This window comes from Salmo salar, chromosome 13 (assembly GCF_965601325.2).
Source record: "Salmo salar chromosome 13, fSalSal1, whole genome shotgun sequence".
Classification (NCBI taxonomy): domain Eukaryota; kingdom Metazoa; phylum Chordata; class Actinopteri; order Salmoniformes; family Salmonidae; genus Salmo; species Salmo salar.
Window position 1 is genome coordinate 114,170,771 of NC_138303.1, and position 19,118 is coordinate 114,189,888.

Genomic DNA, 19,118 nt, shown 5'->3' on the forward strand with positions numbered 1-19,118 from the left:
TCAGGTCTCCTCAGGTGTAGAGTGTAAGGTCTCCTCAGGTGTAGAGTGTAACTGGCGTACATAAGCAGCGCGTGAGTTTCAAGGTTGGGGAAGATTAATTTTCACCATATAAATTTACCTGTAGAACAAATACATCAAATCAAATTCAATCAAATTTATTTTTATATAGCCCTTCGTACATCAGCTGATATCTCAAAGTGCTGTACAGAAACCCAGCCTAAAACCCCAAACAGCAAGCAAAGCATGTGAAAGAAGCACGGTGGCTAGGAAAAACTCCCTAGGAAAAACTCCCTAGAAAGGCCAAAAACCTAGGAAGAAACCTAGAGAGGAACCAGGCTATGAGGGGTGGCCAGTCCTCTTCTGGCTGTGCAGGGTGGATATTATAACAGAACATGGTCAAGATGTTAAAATGTTAAAATGTTCATAAATGACCAGCATGGTCAAATAATAATAATCATAGTAGTTGTCGAGGGTGCAACAAGCACGTCCGGTGAACAGGTCAGGGTTCCATAGCCGCAGGCAGAACAGTTGAAACTGGAGCAGCAGCATGGCCAGGTGGACTGGGGACAGCAAGGAGTCATCATACCAGGTAGTCCTGAGGCATGGTCCTAGGGCTCAGGTCCTCCGAGAGAAAGACAGAAAGAGAGAAAGAGAGAATTAGAGAGAGCATATTTAAATTCACACAGGACACCGGATAAGACAAGAGAAATACTCCAGATGTAACAGACTGACCCTAGCCCCCCGACACATAAACTACTGCAGCATAAATACTGGAGGCTGAGACAGGAGGGATCAGAAGACACTGTGGCCCCATCCGATGATACCCCCGGACAGGGCCAAACAGGCAGGATATAACCCCACCCACTTTGCCAAAGCACAGCCCCCACACCACTAGAGGGATGTCTCCAACCACCAACTTACCGTCCTAAGACAAGGCCGAGTATAGCCCACAACAATCTCCGCCATGGCACAACCCAAGGGGGGGCGCCAACCCAGACAGGAAGACCACGTCAGTGACTCAACCCACTCAAGTGACGCACCCCTCCCATGGACGGCATGGAAGAACACCAGTAAGCCAGTGACTCAGCCCCTGTAAAAGGGTTAGAGGCAGAGAATCCCAGTGGAAAGAGGGGAACCGGCAAGGCAGAGACAGCAAGGGCGGTTCGTTGCTCCAGCCTTTCCGTTCACCTTCACACTCCTGGGCCAGACTATAATTAATCATAGGACCTATTGAAGAGATAAGTCTTCAGTAAAGGTTGAGACTGAGTCTGCGTCTCTCACATGGGTAGGCAGACCATTCCATAAAAATTGAGCTCTATAGGAGAAAGCCCTACCTCCAGCCATTTGCTTAGAAATTCTAGGGACAATTAGGAGGCCTGCGTCTTGTGACCGTAGCGTACGTGTAGGTATGTACGGCAGGACCAAATCGGAAAGATAGGTAGGAGCAAGCCCATGTAATGCTTTGTAGGTTAGCAGTAAAACCTTGAAATCAGCCCTTGCCTTAACAGGAAGCCAGTGTAGGGAGGCTAGCACTGGAGTAATATGATCAAATATTTTGGTTCTAGTCAGGATTCTAGCAGCCGTATTTAGCACTAACTGAAGTTTATTTAGTGCTTTATCCGGGTAGCCGGAAAGTAGAGCATTGCAGTAGTCCAGCCTAGAAGTAACAAAAGCATGGATTAATTTTTCTGCGTCATTTTTGGACAGAAAGTTTCTGATTTTTGCAATGTTACGTAGATGGAAAAAAGCTGTCCTTGAAACAGTCTTGATATGTTCTTCAAAAGAGAGATCAGGGTCCAGAGTAACGCCGAGGTCCTTCACAGTTTTATTTGAGACGACTGTACAATCATCCAGATTAATTGTCAGATTCAACAGAAGATCTCTTTGTTTCTTGGGACCTAGAACAAGCATCTCTGTTTTGTCTGAGTTTAAAAGTAGAACGTTTGCAGCCATCCACTTCTTTATGTCTGAAACACAGGCTTCTAGCGAGGGCAATTTTGGGGCTTCACCATGTTTCATTGAAATGTACAGCTGTGTGTCGCCCGCATAGCAGTGAAATTTAACATTATGTTTTCGAATGACATCCCCAAGAGGTAAAATATATAGTGAAAACAATAGTGGTCCTAAAATGTCAAAGAAGATGGCAAAGAAGTTCAAGAAATGGTCAGACAGGCCACTTCCTGTAAAGGAATCTCTCAGGTTTTGACCTGCCATTTGAGTTCTGTTATACTCACAGACACCATTCAAACAGTTTTAGAAACTTTAGGGTGTTTTCTATCCATATGCAATAAGTATATGCATATTCTAGTTACTGGGTAGGAGTGGTAACCAGATTAAATCGGGTACGTTTTTTATCCGGCGGTGTAAATACTGCCCCCTAGCCATAACAGGTTAAAGAGGATTCTGTAATTTGCTTTCTAATGATCATGATCTTTTCCTCAAAGAAGTTCATAAATGTATTACTGCTGAAGTGAAAGCCATCCTCCATTTGCGAAGGCTGCTTTTTAGTTAGCTTTGCGACAGTATCAAAAAGAAATTTCGGATTGTTCTTATTTTCCTCAATTGAGTTTGGAAAAATAGGATGATCGAGCAGCAGTGAGGGCTCTTCGATACTGCACGGTACTGTCTTTCCAAGCTAGTCGGAAGACTTCCAGTTTGGTGTGGCGCCATTTCCGTTCCAATTTTCTGGAAGCTTGCTTCAGAGCTCGTGTATTTTCTGTATACCAGGGAGCTAGTTTCTTATGACAGATGTTTTTAGTTTTTAGGGGTGCAACTGCATCTAGGATATTGCGCAAGGTTAAATTGAGTTCCTCGGTTAGGTGGTTAACTGATTTTTGTCCTCTGACGTCCTTGGGTAGGCAGAGGCAGTCTGGAAGGGCATCAAGGAATCTTTGGGTTGTCTGAGAATTTATAGCACGACTTTTAATGCTCCTTGGTTGGGGTCTGAGCAGATTATTTGTTGCAATTGCAAACGTAATAAAATGGTGGTCCGATAGTCCAGGATTATGAGGAAAAACATTAAGCTCCACAACATTTATTCCATGGGACAAAACTAGGTCCAGAGTATGACTGTGGCAGTGAGTAGGTCCAGAGACATGTTGGACAAAACCCACTGAGTCGATGATGGCTCCGAAAGCCTTTTGGAGTGGGTCTGTGGACTTTTCCATGTGAATGTTAAAGTCACCAAAAATTAGAATATTATCTGCTATGACTACAAGATCCGATAGGAATTCAGGGAACTCAGTGAGGAACACTGCATATGGCCCAGGAGGCCTGTAAACAGTAGCTATAAAAAGTGAGTGAGTAGGCTGCATAGATTTCATGACTAGAAGCTCAAAAGACGAAAACGTCATTGTTTTTTTTTTTGTAAATTGAAATTTGCTATCGTAAATGTTAGCAACACCTCCGCCTTTGCCGGATGCACGGGGGGTATGGTCACTAGTGTAACCAGGGGGTGAGGCCTCATTTAACACAGTAAATTCATCAGGCTTAAGCCATGTTTCAGTCAGGCCAATCACATCAAGATTATTATCAGTGATTAGTTCATTGACTATAACTGCCTTGGAAGTGAGGGATCTAACATTAAGTAACCCAATTTTGAGATGTGAGGTATCACAATCTCTTTCAATAATGGCAGGAATGGAGGAGGTCTTTATACTAGTGAGATTGCTAAAGCGAACACCGCCATTTTTTATTTTGCCCAACCTAGATCGAGGCACAGACACGGTCTCAATGGGGAAAGCATTACATGCATAATTGAATTTGCGGTCACTTTTGAGGATGGTGTTTTTTTCCCCGCTAATTAATTGCATTTAGGAACATTCACACTCATAGCCTACTGCTGTGTGAGCATTGCTGCACTTATAATGTGAAGAAATAGTCCAATAGTTTATCAACATTTTAAAGTTAATGTTCAGATCTGTCGCGTCAGCCTTTTTTTTTTTCTATGCTAGTGGTTGTATTAATTTAGGATCTATCGCGGACTATTTTTGAAATATAAATTTTTCACATAGAATAGATCAACTTTTGTCCTATTGGGGATAGTAGATTTACATAACTATCTATCTGACAGTCACGCAGCGCTGTCTATCTGACAGTCACGCAGCGCTGTCTGTCTGACAGTCACGCAGCGCTGTCTGTCTGACAGTCACGCAGCGCTGTCTGTCTGACAGTCACGCAGCGCTGTCTATCTGACAGTCACGCAGCGCTGTCTATCTGACAGTCACGCAGCGCTGTCTATCTGACAGTCTCGCTGCGCTGTCTATCTGACAGTCACGCAGCGCTGTCTGTCTGACAGTCACGCAGCGCTGTCTGTCTGACAGTCACGCAGGGCTGTCTGTCTGACAGTCACGCAGGGCTGTCTGTCTGACAGTCACGCAGGGCTGTCTGTCTGACAGTCACGCAGGGCTGTCTGTCTGACAGTCACGCAGGGCTGTCTGTCTGACAGTCACGCAGGGCTGTCTATCTGACTTTCACATGTCTAATTGATGTCTTTGTAATTTATCAATCCTATTTGTGGTCTTATAACATGACAGTATTGGAGACCGTTGGTAATTATTGGTGGTGCCTGAGTTATACTACCAATAACTACTGAGTTATACTACCAATAACTACTGGTGCCTGAGTTATACTACCAATAACTACTGGTGCCTTGAGTTATACTACCAATAACTACTGGTGCCTGAGTTATACTACCAATAACTACTGGTGCCTGAGTTATACTACCAATAACTACTGGTGCCTTGAGTTATACTACCAATAACTACTGGTGCCTGAGTTATACTACCAATAACTACTGGTGCCTGAGTTATACTACCAATAACTACTGAGTTATACTACCAATAACTACTGGTGCCTTGAGTTAGAAACCACATTCTAGATGTACGGATTGACAAAATGTATTGCTCACTAAAAGTACAAACCTGAACAAAATGTCAGTAATGTCTTACAAATTGAAACATCTCTCATCTTCAGTGTGCAGGGTAAACCTAACCACCTACTTCTCTCTCTTTCTCTACACTGTGTAAAGCAGGTTTATTCTGGTCTGTGCTGCATTAAATGTTCTCGTAACAGCTTCACTAGAGTCCAGTCTAACCTCCCTCTCCTCTCTCTCCTCATCTCTCTCCCGTCTCCAGTCTGCAGAGCGGGTTTCTTCCGATCGGTGCTGCAGACCCCTGCCTGCAGTAAATGTCCTCCTCACAGCTTTGCCAGAGTCCAGGGTTCCATAGCCTGTACCTGTGAGGATGGATACTACAGGAGAGACAGTGACCCGCCCAACATGGCCTGTACACGTATGTACTATGCCTCATCATTCATTACATACTATGCTGCTACATACTATCTACGTACCGTAAAACTTCTCAAATAGCCTCCTGTTCTTTTTAATCGCCGGGACAACGGCACGTATTTCAGCAAATAAACAGCCGTTTCAAATAAATGCAGATTCTAAATTAATTGTTTTCGAGCTTACCGTGAATTACCATTAATTGTTTACAAGGTTTAATATTTGATTTGTTACATTAAATAATTCAGTAATGACTGGATGGCAAGGAAGGATGGCAATAATCTGTTTTTTTTGTCGCCAGTAAGAAACTGCTAGCTAACATTTATTGTTATTATTATTATTATTATTATATATTATCCATACATATTGGCAGTATACCACTCCATACATTAATACTGCAGTAGTTATCAGTAATATACCGCTCCATACATTAATACTACATTAGTTATTGGTAGTATACCACTCCATTAGTGTGTGTATATATATATATATATATATATATATATATATATATATATATATATATATATATATATACACACACACCTGTTCTGAAAGGCCCCAGAGTCTGCAACACCACTAAGCAAGGGGTACCACCAAGCAAGTGGCACCATGAAGACCAAGGAGCTCTCCAAACAGGTCAGGGACAAAGTTGTGGAGAAGTACCGATCAGGGTTGGGTTATAAAAAAATATCTGACACTTTGAACATCCCACGGAGCACCATTAAATACATTATTAAAAAATGGAAAGAATATGACACCATATATGTTTTGGCCATCAAGGAATACGCTATGTCTAGCGCAAACACAACATCTCTCATCACCCCGAGAAAGCCATCCCCACAGTGAAGCATGGTGGTGGCAGCAGCATGCGGTGGGGATGTTTTTCATCAGAAGGGACTGGGAAACTGGTCAGAATTGAGGGAATAATGGATGATGTTAAATACAGGGAAATTCTTGAGGGAAACCTGTTTCAGACTTCCAGAGATTTGAGACTGGGACGGAGGTTCACCTTCCAGCCCGACAATGACCCTAAGCATACTGCTAAATCAATACTTGAGTGGTTTAAGGGGAAACATTTAAATGTCTTAGAATGGCCTAGTCAAAGCCCAGACCTCAATCCAATTCAGAATCTGTGGTATGACGTAAAGATTGCTGTACACCAGCGGAACCCATCCAACTTGAAGGAGCTGGAGCAGTTTTGCCTTGAAGAATGGGCAGAAGTCCCAGTGGCTAGATGTGCCAAGCTTTTAGAGACATACCCCAAGAGACTTGCAGCTGTAACTGCTGTAAAAGGTGGCTCTACAAAATATTGACTTTGAGGGGGGAATAGTTATGTACGCTCAAGTTTTCCGTTTTTTTTTGTCTTATTTCTTGTTTGTTTCACAATCAAAAATATGTTGCATCTTTAAAGTGGTAGGCATGTTGTTTAAATCAAATGATACAAACCACTTAAAAATCTATTTTAATTCCAGGTTGTGAGACAACAAAATAGGAAAAATGCCAATGGGGGTGAATACTTTCGCAAGCCAGGGTAAAACCATAACTAGAACTTTATGAGTAAATATTGTTTCATTTAACCTCATTGAGATGGGAATGAAGTGCTCTTCAGGACAGAATAATTAACTTGAAATCCCCCCCCCCCCCAATTTTAGATTTTTTTTACCAAGTTACCCTTCTTAAAAGTCACCGAATTGGTGGAACGACCCAACAACACCTCTACATAGTGAAGTCCTTTATGGCATAAGAGTGGATGTTATTGTCCCTACGGGACCTCTTATCTTCTAGCAATATGTTATAGTTTCAGAGGAATAACACAATATGTTATTGTCCCTACAGGACCGCCTTCTGCTCCTCGTAATGCCATTTCCAATGTAAACGAGACGTCGGTCTTCCTGGAGTGGGCGGTTCCTGAGGAGACTGGCGGCAGGAAGGACGTCAGCTATAACATCCTGTGTCGTAAGATCAGCGTTGACAGCAGACGCTACGAGGAGTGTGACAGCACGGTGCGGTTCCTGCCACAACGCAACAGTCTCAGGAACAACTCTGTGATGGTGGCAGACCTTCTGGCTCACACGAACTATACGTTCGAGGTAGAGGCCGTCAATGGAGTGTCTGAGCTCACCAACCCCGGACGACAGTTTGTCTCTCTCAACGTCACCACCAACCAGGCAGGTTAGTGTCTTCACATGATCTATATATATATTATATACATTACCTTTACCAATTGTCTTCTATACTTTATATACCACAACCAACATATCGAGGCTCCAGAGACAATGAGAGACACTTGAAGAAACTCTAACCCGTTAGCCCACTCCGTCAGCGAACACACCCATTGGAGCCTCACACCTTGCGTTGCGGACACAAACCAAATTAATGATCAAGCAGAGTTCCACTCTCAGAACACATCTTCTCTGACTCATGTCTTTGGAATAGCCCTGAATATGGATCAAATCAAATGTATTTATATAGCCCTTCTTACATCAGCTGATATCTCAAAGTGCTGTACAGAAACCCAGATACCTTCTCCATAGACATTGATTATTATTATTTGACCATGCTGGTCGTCTATGAACGTTTGAACATCTTGGCCATGTTCTGTTATTATTCTCCACCCGGGACAGCCAGAAGAGGACTGGCCATCCCTCAGAGCCTGGTTCCTCTCTAGGTTTCTTCCGAGGTTTTGGCCTTTCTAGGGAGTTTTTCCTAGCCACCGTGCTTCTGCATTGCTTGCTGTTTGGGGTTTTAGGCTGGATTTCTGTACAGCACTTTGAGACATCGGCTTATGTAAAAAAGGCTTTATAAACACGATTGATTGATTGATTGATTGATTGAGGGATAGAGGGGGAGGAGTCGATAACTTAGCTTATCTCACACATTACGTAACATTTCTATTACCTGTTGCAAAGCAACAAGCAGAGTGTTCTGAGTCCTCTGACAAGGTTGTTCAACTCTTCCTGTGGACTGGATTTCCTACTGTGAATTAGATTTCTAATTTAATGAGCTGCTTTCAGGGGATCGCCCAATCCTATTGGAAGCCAGTTTAGTGTCTGAAGATTTCATTGTAAAATAAAACACAAGAGCATTTTACTTCCATGCCATATATGTATACAGAAACAGTCAACAGTTTCGACACAGCTACTCATTAAAGTTTTTTTTCTATATTTTTACTATTTTCTACATTGTAGAATAATAGTGAAGACATCAAAACTATGAAATAGCACATATGGAATCATGTAGTAACCAAAAAAAAAGTGTTAAACAAATCCAAATATATTTTATATTCTTCAAAGTATCCACCCTTTGCCTTGATGACAGCTTTGCACACACTTGGCATTCAATTCAAATCAAATCAAATCAATACATGTTCAGAACAATAACGAGGTAATATACAAAAAAAAAATGTTAATCTGCATAGATGGGTTCAATGTAAAGAGTCATTTGATACGCTTAGTTGTTCATCAGTCTTATGGCTTAGGGGTAGAAGCTGTCATGGAATCTTTTAGACCTAGACTTGGCGCTACGGTACCGCTTTCTCTCAACCAGCTTCACCTGGAATGCTTTTCCAGCAGTCTTGAAGGAGTTCTCACATATGATGAGCAGTTGTTGGCTGCTTTTCCTTCACTCTGCGGTCCAACTCATCCCAAACCATCTCAATTGGGTTGAGGTCGGGTAATTGTGGAGGCCAGGTCATCTGATGCAGCACTCCATCACTCTCCTTCTTGGTCAAATAGCCCTTACGCAGCTTGGAGGTGTGTTGGGTCATTGTCCTGTTGAAAAACAAATGATTGGATGGCGTATCACTGCAGAATGCTGTGGTAGCCATGCTGGTTAATTGTGCCTTGAATTCGAAGAAAAAATATACTATAGTAAAGCACTGAATTAAAGCAGACAATTACTTTTTTGTAATATTTTATTAAACTTTTTAGTTGTTTATTTAACAATTTACAAAAAAAAAATTGATTGATGTAAACAGTAGACGACTTACCATTTGCATACATATAATTTCCACAAACATTAATGACATCAAACTTGCTCAGCCCTACATGTTCCCACTGTATCTAGACCCAAGGCTGTTTCTAATGCTAGTGGGACTCTAACTGCAGTAAAAAAAAAAACTACAACATAACACAATTTGAAGTCATATGGGGCAATCACTAGTCTGGCTGACACCTAACTCTGGAATGGCTCTTTGATGTTGTAGGCACAATGCATTGACAATGAAGGGGGCTGTGCTTTTACTGGTTGGCTGTCCTTTGTGTCTTTCCCTCTCAAACACCCCCAGCCACACACAGCCCCTGAGCCCCGCCCCATTCTATTACAATGGTTTGAATTTTCAAAATCCAAACAATAAGAGGTGAGTGAGAGTGAGAGTGAGAGTGAGAGTGAGAGAGAGAGAGAGAGAGAGAGAGAGAGAGAGAGAGAGAGAGAGAGAGAGAGAGAGAGAGAGAGAGAGACATTTAAGAGACTGAATCAAACCCCATCGTACAATTTATGAGCAAATATAACATTAACAGCGTCCTTTCGAGATCAGTGTGGCCACATCTCTACCTACACTGTGAGTCACGTGAATCGCGTAAGCCAGGCTACTTAATCACAGCAAACAGAATCATATTCAAGTCTAATGTTTTTGTTAAAATAATTAGCCCACCAGTCATATACTCTCTGGCTATTCGACTGTCTTGGCCCCATTCTGTCTGGTCCACTGAGCCCTCTGGATCACGGTCTCCTTCACGTACCTTGGTTTGCCGATGTTGTCCGTTTTTCAAAAATGCACAAATCTTTCAACATATACATTACCAGGCAGGACCCAGCTACTGCACCAGCTTGGTGTGTCACTTGGTTTGTCCACAGATGTATTCATGCGTGTGTTTTCATGTAGAAAAAAGGTGATGTTTACAGAAAACTCACTGCGTGTAAGTCTTTCATGTTCTTCTTTAACTTCAGGCTATAGTCGAGTCGTCTAAAAGCAAGAGCGTTTCCTGGTCTATCTCCTCCGCTGCAAAAGAGAAAGAGGATACACAACTGAATGCATTCTACCGAAATGTGTCTTCCTCATTTAAGCAAACTCATCTGAATCAGAGGTGCGGAGGGCTGCCTTAATCGACATCCACATCTTTGGCGCCTGAAGAGACAGATTTTTCCACCTTACTGACTTTGCTATACGAACCAGCGACCTTTCGGTTACTGGTCCAATGCTCTTAACAACTAGGCTTAACCGCAAAAGGTATAGTTTCACCCACATTACTAAATGACATACGTTGAAGAGGGAAAGGTTGGTAAGACAGGTCAAATGGTTGAACAAAGGCAAAGGAGTGAGGAAAGAGCTAAATGAAGAGTAGCTTCGAGGTTAGAAATGCAGCCCATAACAGGAAGTGATCCATCTGTCAGAGGGTTATCAGCTACAATATACTCTATATACTACCTACTGCTGTTGTGCCCTTGAGCAAGACACTTTACACGTAAGTGCCAAGCCTGTGATGTGTGCGTCAGGTTGGTCACTAACAGAATATCTGTGACTAATAAATGACTAATAAAGCAAGTATGGTAAAATTAAGGCCAGGCTATCTATGTATCTAGTCCCAAAGTGGCTGCAGGGTTCTAAGAGGCTCTGGTAAAGTGAAGTCTGTCAAGTTTCCATTAAGGTTGTACTATTGGTTATCGATGTGGAAGACGTCGATGCTGTTTTACACAAGGTCAATGAAAATCAATGCCCCCCACCCCCCCCCCCCCAAAGCTCTGTCCCTCCTCTATCAAAAAAGTTTTATTCACTTTGGAGTCAAAAAGACCAGGTTCCACTCATTCAGTGTATCCTTTACAAAGTTGTCCATTGGTCTAGACCTCTGCATTTAAGTACAGAAATAAAGAAATGTTAGAAACATAGCTAGCTAGCTTAACGTTAACTAGCTAACAGAAGTTACATCCATCCTCTTCAAATTGACAAGTCGAACTAAAGCTGCCACTGTCAGAAACCACTGTAAACCAGTATATATACTGTATGCATGAGATAATTCTGGCAAATAGCTTGGTTAAATTAACCCAGATGGAGAATAAGTAAAATACAGCTATGCCAACTTAGCTAGCCAGGTAACTTAGCTAACATTAGTTAAAGAGTGTCAGAGACAGTCCAGAAGAAGTGTCAGACTTATCTAGCTAAGGTAGCTAACCAGATAACTTTAGATAGCTGTCGTTACAGACACTGACAAAGTAAGCTAGCTAGCTAGCCAAATGTTGACAAAAAACATACATTTAGCTATATTCCGTGAAAACACTTCAGTAAGCTAGCAAAAAAAAAAAACTTCAGTAAGCTAACGCTAGCTAGCTAGCTAGCTAATGTTACCGCAGCCAGAGATATTAGCAAAGAAAATGGTTAGCTAGCTAATGGTTGTTAGCTAATGTTCATGCTAACGTTAGCTGGCTACCTAATTATGATAGGACAATTCGTAACGTTTACTACCTACCGTTGTCACGGTTCAGTCAGCCAAAACACCCTTAGTCTGTCGAAATAACGTTAGCTGTTTTCCATTCAGTCAGTTGCACTAGATCTGGAAGACTTGCCAGTTGCCACGTCTCGACACTTGCTCACGTTCCGGTGAACTTCACACGCTGGTGGCGGGAGAATTAATTGCTGGGTCAAATATCCATAACCAAACCTTAATAACCAACAACCCAACCTTGCTGTTTTTACAGAAAACAAACCAAATATTGGCCCAATACCTGCAACCCAGCAATTGGGTCATCCAAACAACCTAGCATCTTTTTTTGTGTAACTGACATCGCAAAGCCATGCATGCAAGAAGCCTTGACCTGTCTGGTGCCTAGAAGGCCAGCATCCCGGAGTCGCCTCTTCACTGTTGACGTTGAGATGAAATGAATTCACTGTTGACGTTGTTTTGTACGCACTATTTAATGGAGCTGCCAGTTGAGGACTTGTGAGGCGTCTGTTTCTCAAACTAGACACTCTAATGTACTTGTCCTCTTGCTCAGTTGTGCACTGGGGCCTCCCACTCCTCTTTCTATTCTGGTTAGAGCCAGTTTGCGCTGTTCTGTGACGGGAGTAGTACACAGCGTTCTACCAGATCTTCAGTTTCTTGGCAACTTCTCGCTTTGTTTCTGGACATTTTGAGCCTGTAATCGAACCCACAAATGCTGATGCGCCAGATACTCAACTAGTCTGAAGGCCAGTTTTATTGCTTCTTTAATCAGGATAACAGTTTTCAGCTGTGCTAACATAATTGCAAAAGGGTTTTCTAATGATCAATTAGCCTTTGAAAATGATAAACTTGGATTAGCTAACAAAACGTGCCATTGGAACACAGGAGTGATGGTTGCTGATAATGGGCCTCTGTACGCCTATGTAGATATTCCATAAAAAATCTGCCGTTTCCAGCTACAATAGTCATTTACAACATTAACAATGTCTACACTTTCTGATCAATTTGATGTTATTTTAATGGACAAAAAAAGTGTTTTTCTTTCAAAAACAAGGACATTTCTAAGTGACCCCAAACTGTTGAGTGGTAGTGTACACAAACACAACACTATACTACGCTATTAGGTCAACAGCAGAGTTGCAGTTGTCGTAGTGTAGTAAAGTGTTGTGTTTGAGTATATACATGTATACTCTTATTGCCAGTCAGTATGTAATATGGTGTTGTTACTCAGTGTTGAAGTCGTGTGTTGTCAGTCAGTATGTAATATGTAATATGTAATATATCAGCCAGGGCTGATCTGTGATGCTGTATGTACTGTAGCTAGGTGAGACAACCACATATCAGTCATAGTCAGTCCATTCATCTTCAGATAGCTAGGTGGACCAGTCATAGTCAGTACATTCATCTCCAGATAGCTAGGTGGACCAGTCATAGTCAGTACATTCATCTCCAGATAGCTAGGTGGACCAGTCATAGTCAGTACATTCATCTCCAGATAGCTAGGTGGACCAGTCATAGTCAGTCCATTCATCTTCAGATAGCTAGGTGGACCAGTCATAGTCAGGACATTCATCTCCAGATAGCTAGGTGGACCAGTCATAGTCAGTCCATTCATCTCCAGATAACTAGGTGGACCAGTCATAGTCAGTACATTCATCTCCAGATAGCTAGGTGGACCAGTCATAGTCAGTACATTCAACTCCAGATAGCTAGGTGGACCAGTCATAGTCAGTCCATTCATCTCCAGATAGCTAGGTGGACCAGTCATAGTCAGTACATTCATCTTCAGATAGCTAGGTGGACCAGTCAGTACATTCATCTTCAGATAGCTAGGTGGAGCAGTCAGTACATTCATCTTCAGATAGCTAGGTGGACCAGTCAGTACATTCATCTCCAGATAGCTAGGTGGACCAGTCAGTACATTCATCTCCAGATAGCTAGGTGGACCAGTCATAGTCAGTACATTCATCTCCAGATAGCTAGGTGGACCAGTCATAGTCAGTCCATTCATCTCCAGATAGCTAGGTGGACCAGTCATAGTCAGTCCATTCATCTCCAGATAGCTAGGTGGACCAGACATAGTCAGTACATTCATCTCCAGATAACTAGGTGGACCAGTCATAGTCAGTACATTCATCTTCCAGATAGCTAGGTGGACCAGTCATAGTCAGTACATTCATCTTCAGATAGCTAGGTGGACCAGTCATAGTCAGTCCATTCATCTCCAGATAGCTAGGTGGACCAGTCATAGTCAGTACATTCATCTCCAGATAGCTAGGTGGACCAGTCATAGTCAGTCCATTCATCTCCAGATAACTAGGTGGACCAGTCATAGTCAGTACATTCATCTGCAGATAGCTAGGTGGACCAGTCATAGTCAGGACATTTTTCCTCAAAAAAGAAGTTATCAGCAAAGTCCGTGTTAGTAGGAAACAACTAGTCACATGTCTTATTTACAGTGCCTTCTGAATATATTCACACCCTCTTGACACCATCCACATTTTGATGTATTACAGCCTGAATTTAAAATGGATTACATTGAGATGTTGTGTCACTGGCCTGCACACAATAACGCAATAATGTCAAAGTGGAATTATGTTTTTAGAAAATGTTTACAAATTAATACAAATTGAACAGCTGAAATGTTTTGAGTCAATAAGTATTCAACCTCTTTGTTATGGCCTAAATAAGTTCAGGAGTAAAAAATGTACTTAACAAGTCACATAATAAGTTGCATGGACTCAACTTGTGTGCAATAGTAGTGTTTGACATGATTTTTAAATGACTACTCCACAAATACAATTATCTCAATCGAGCAGTGAATTTCAAACACAAAGACAAGGAAGGTTTTCCAATGCCTCACAAAGAAGGGCACCTATTGGTAGATGTGCTTTGAGCATGTTGAAGTTATTAATTACACTTTGGATGGTGTATCAATACACCCAGTCACTACAAAGATACAAGCATCCTTCCTAACTCAGTTGCCAGAGAGGAAGGAAACTGCTCAGGCATTCCACCATGAGGCCAATGGTGACATTAAAACAGTTACAGAGTTTTATGGCTGTGATAGGAGAAAACTGAGGCTTGATCAACAACATTTTAGTTACTCCGACATAAATTAACGTAAATGAACTTAAATTACAGAGTAATGTAAATTACAGAGTGAAATAAAAGAAGCCTGTACAGAGTAGACTATTCCAAAATATGCATCCTGTTTGCAATAAGGCACAAAAGTAAAACTGCAAAACATGTGGCAAAGAAATTAACTTTATGTCCTGAATACAAAGTGTTATGTTTGGGGCAAATCCAGCACAATACATCACTGAGTACCACTCTACATATTTTCAAGCATAATGGTGGCTGCATCATGTTATGGGTATGCGTGTCATCGGCAAGGATTAGGGAGTTTTTTCAGGATAAAAATAAATGGAATAGAGCTAAACACAGGCAAAATCCTAAAGGAAAACTTGGTTCAGTCTGCTTTCCAACAGTCACTGGGAGAGAAATGCACCTTTCAGCAGGACAGTAACATAAAATACAAGGTCAATTCTACACTGGAGTTGCTTGCCAAGACGACATTAAATGTTCCCGAGTGGCCTAGTTACAGTTTTGACTTAAATTGGTTTGAAAATCTACAGTAAAGCTGGACCATGGCTGTCTGGGAATGATTAACAACCAACTTGATAGAGCTTGACACATTGTTTTAAGAATAATGGGCAAATATTGTATAATCCAGGTGTGCAAAGCTCTTAGAGATTTACCCAGAAAGACTCACAGCTGTAATGACTCTTAGAGACTTACCCAGAAAGACTCGCAGCTGTAATGACTCTTAGAGACTTACCCAGAAAGACTCACAGCTGTAATGACTCTTAGAGACTTACCCAGAAAGACTCGCAGCTGTAATCGCAGCCAAAGGTGATTCAGACATCTAATGACTCAGGCGGTTGAATACTTATCTAATCAAGATGTAAAAAAATAAAAATAAAAAATTACAACTAAATCAATTTTAATCCCAATCTGTAACACAACAAAATGTGGAAAAAGTTTAAGGGGTGTGAATACTTTCTGAAGGCGCTGTAACAGTCTGTGGTTAAAATGCTGCTGCACACTACAGAAACTGAGCATTCATTTTCTACAATCACGTCCATTGAATCTCCCGTTTTGGTCTGCTCTGTTTTTTAAATTTGTTAACATATAAAAAGTGATCCTCTTTTACAGTAAAATAATATCTAAATCTGTTTTGGTGTCCATATGACCGATTCTGTTGGACCAAACCTCATATACAAGTAGCGTGTTGAAACTGCTTTGAGAAAGAAGTGATCTCTATTCATATACATACACTGCTCAAAAAAATAAAGGGAACACTAAAATAACACATCCTAGATCTGAATGAATGAAATAATCTTATTAAATACATAGTTGAATGTGCTGACAACAAAATCACACAAAAATAATCAATGGAAATCCAATTTATCAACCCATGGAGGTCTGGATTTGGAGTCACACTCAAAATTAAAGTGGAAAACCACACTACAGGCTGATCCAACTTTGATGTAATGTCCTTAAAAAACAAGTCAAAATGAGGCTCAGTAGTGTGTGTGGCCTCCACGTGCATGTATGACCTCCCTACAATGCCTGGGCATGCTCCTGATGAGGTGGCGGATGGTCTCCTGAGGGATCTCCTCCCAGACTTGGACTAAAGCATCCGCCAACTCCTGGACAGTCTGTGGTGCAACGTGGCATTGGTGTCTATTCATATAATATATATATATATATATATATATATATATATATATATATATATATATAATATATATATATATATATAATATGTGATTATTGCAATACAGGCACTTGGAACATTGGTCTAAAACATACATTCAAATGAATTTGGATATATCGACCCAGCCCTAACACATACTTGACAAATCTACAGACGAAACCCTGAAGACTGACACACCTGAATTAATGCAAGCAGAATATTAGTAAAACAAATAATAATGTTTAGTCATACTCTTAGTGAGCTTAGTACACAGGTGACCTAGCTAGCCTGATACAGCAAATCATGTCTGGGCGTCAGTGGCGGTCAGTGGCGTTTAACATAAGGGAGGACAAAAAAAATGATTTTCATGAGCATGGCCTTATTTCTCTTACAGCATGTTGGATAACTGTCATTCATATTCCATTCACCCAGTTCAATGTAACATCAATAGGTTTAGGTTACTGCATGATACTCTAATTTCCCCTGTACCCATCATGAGGTTGCTACAACCTAGCCTTATGAATGAAAGTTTACAATGTGGTGGCACAGTTCGAGATCATTTTTTAGTAATCGAGGTGACAAACACTGACATTCTATACTGCCTTGCACACTCTTGCCTGCATCTAGCTGATCTAGGGTGTAAATCATTAGTCCAACAGTTGTAAATGAGTTTCTATTAGACAAATTCAGTTATGTTTATCTCCGTTTCGTTCCGTTTACTTCTGTTTTCAGACATTTTTTTTTCAACAGAAATCGACGGAATGAATACACCCCTGATCACACTCAAACACAGTTCACTTTCATAGCAGCCACGTTGCGTTCCACAGCATGATCCCTTTTGATACTTGTATCTATAAATATTCTCCTCTCACCTTTTCCCTTATCTTGTGGACACATCAGCTGTCTGTAACCAGGCAAAATAACCTTTTGAAACCAAACCTTCCTATCATAACCCCTAACCACTTCACACATCCTACATTGTTGTCACCATATTAACGTCATAGCTACCAGAACTATAGTGTACAGTGAGAAAACAGTTTAGCAGTCACACCAGAGGGCCAAGGTGGAAACAAGTTAATAAAACCAAAAGCTTACCTTGACTTGGAAGAGTTCCAGTGTTGGATAGACATAGCCAGCTAGCTAACATAGCATCTCTCTCTGTTTGAGCCAGGTATTTGAGTAGGCTAAACTAGCTAGCTGCATTCACTAGCTAAGTAAGTGGGGAAGAATTACAACTAAATATATCTCTCTCTCTCTTTCTTTTTTCTCCTTCATTTTTTAAGAAATGCATTTGTTGTCTTTATCTCTCTTTGAGTCAACTGCTCACCACATGTTATACACTGCAGTGCTAGCTAGCTGTAGCTTATGCTTTCAGTACTAGATTCATTTTCTGGTCCTTTGATTTTACATTTACATTTACATTTTAGTCATTTAGCAGACGCTCTTATCCAGAGCGACTTGATTTGGTGGACAACATGTCAGTTCATACTGGAAGAGCTCAGATATGTTGGAGGACGTCCTCCGGAAGTTGTCATAATTACTGTGTAAGTCTATGGAAGAGGGTGAGAACCATGAGCCTCCTAGGTTTTGTATTGAAGTCATGTACCCAGAGGAGGACGGAAGCTAGCTGTCATTCGGTTACACTGTTGAGGCTACTGTAGACCTTTTTGCAAAACAATGTGTTTTAATCAATCATTTGGTGACGTGAATATATTTAGTATACAGTTGAAGTCGGAAGTTTACATACACCTTAGCCAAATACATTTAAACTCAGTTTTTCACAATTCCTGACATTTTAATCCTAGTAAAAATTTCCTGTCTTAGGTCAGTTAGGATCACCACTTTATTTTAAGAATGTGAAATGTCAGAATAATAGTAGAGAGAGTGATTTATTTCAGCTTTTATTTCATTCATTACATTCCCAGTGGGTCAGAAGTTTACATACACTCAATTAGTATTTGGTAGTATTGCCTTTAAATTGCTTAACTTGGGTCAAATGTTTCGGGTAGCCTTCCACAAGCTTTCCACAATAAGTTGGGTGAATTTTGGCCCATTCCTCCTGACAGAAATGGTGTAACTGAGTCAGGTTTGTAGGCCTCCTTGCTCGCACACGCTTTTAACAGTTCTGCCCACAAATGGATTGAGGTTAGGGCTTTGTGATGGCCACTCCAATACCTTGACTTTGTTGTCCTTAAGACATTTTGCCACAATTTTGGAAGTTTGCTTGGGGTCATTGTCCATTTGGAAGACCCATTTGCGACCAAGCTTTAACTTCTTGACTGATGTCTTGAGATGTTGCTTCAATATATCAACAAAATTACTCCAAAAAGTACGATCTTTGTCCCCATGTACAGTTGCAAACCGTAGTCCGGCTTTTTTATGGCAGTTTTGAGGAGTGGCTTCTTCCTTGCTGAGCGGCCTTTTAGGTCATGTGGATGTAGGACTCGTTTTACTGTGGATATAGATACTTATGTACCTGTTTTCTCCAGCATCTTCACAAGCATCTTCACAAGCATCTTCACAAGGTCCTTTGCTGTTGTTCTGGGATTGATTTGCACTTTTGCACCAAAGTACGTTCATCTCTAGGAGACAGAACGCATCTCCTTCCTGAGCGGTATGACGGCTGTGTGCTCCT

General features: G+C 41.2%; 1 protein-coding gene across 2 annotated transcripts in view; it reads left to right on the forward strand.

Annotated features, from left to right (window-relative positions):
* The window catches only part of unm_sa34860 (un-named sa34860), a 168,868-nt gene that overhangs the window by 69,410 nt on the left and 80,340 nt on the right, over positions 1-19,118 (forward strand). For both annotated transcript variants that reach the window (XM_045692702.2, XM_045692703.2), the window contains exons 4-5: positions 5,136-5,291; positions 7,124-7,459. In XM_045692702.2, the coding sequence (XP_045548658.2) occupies positions 5,136-5,291; positions 7,124-7,459 (492 nt within the window). The remainder of the gene's footprint in view (positions 1-5,135; positions 5,292-7,123; positions 7,460-19,118) is intronic.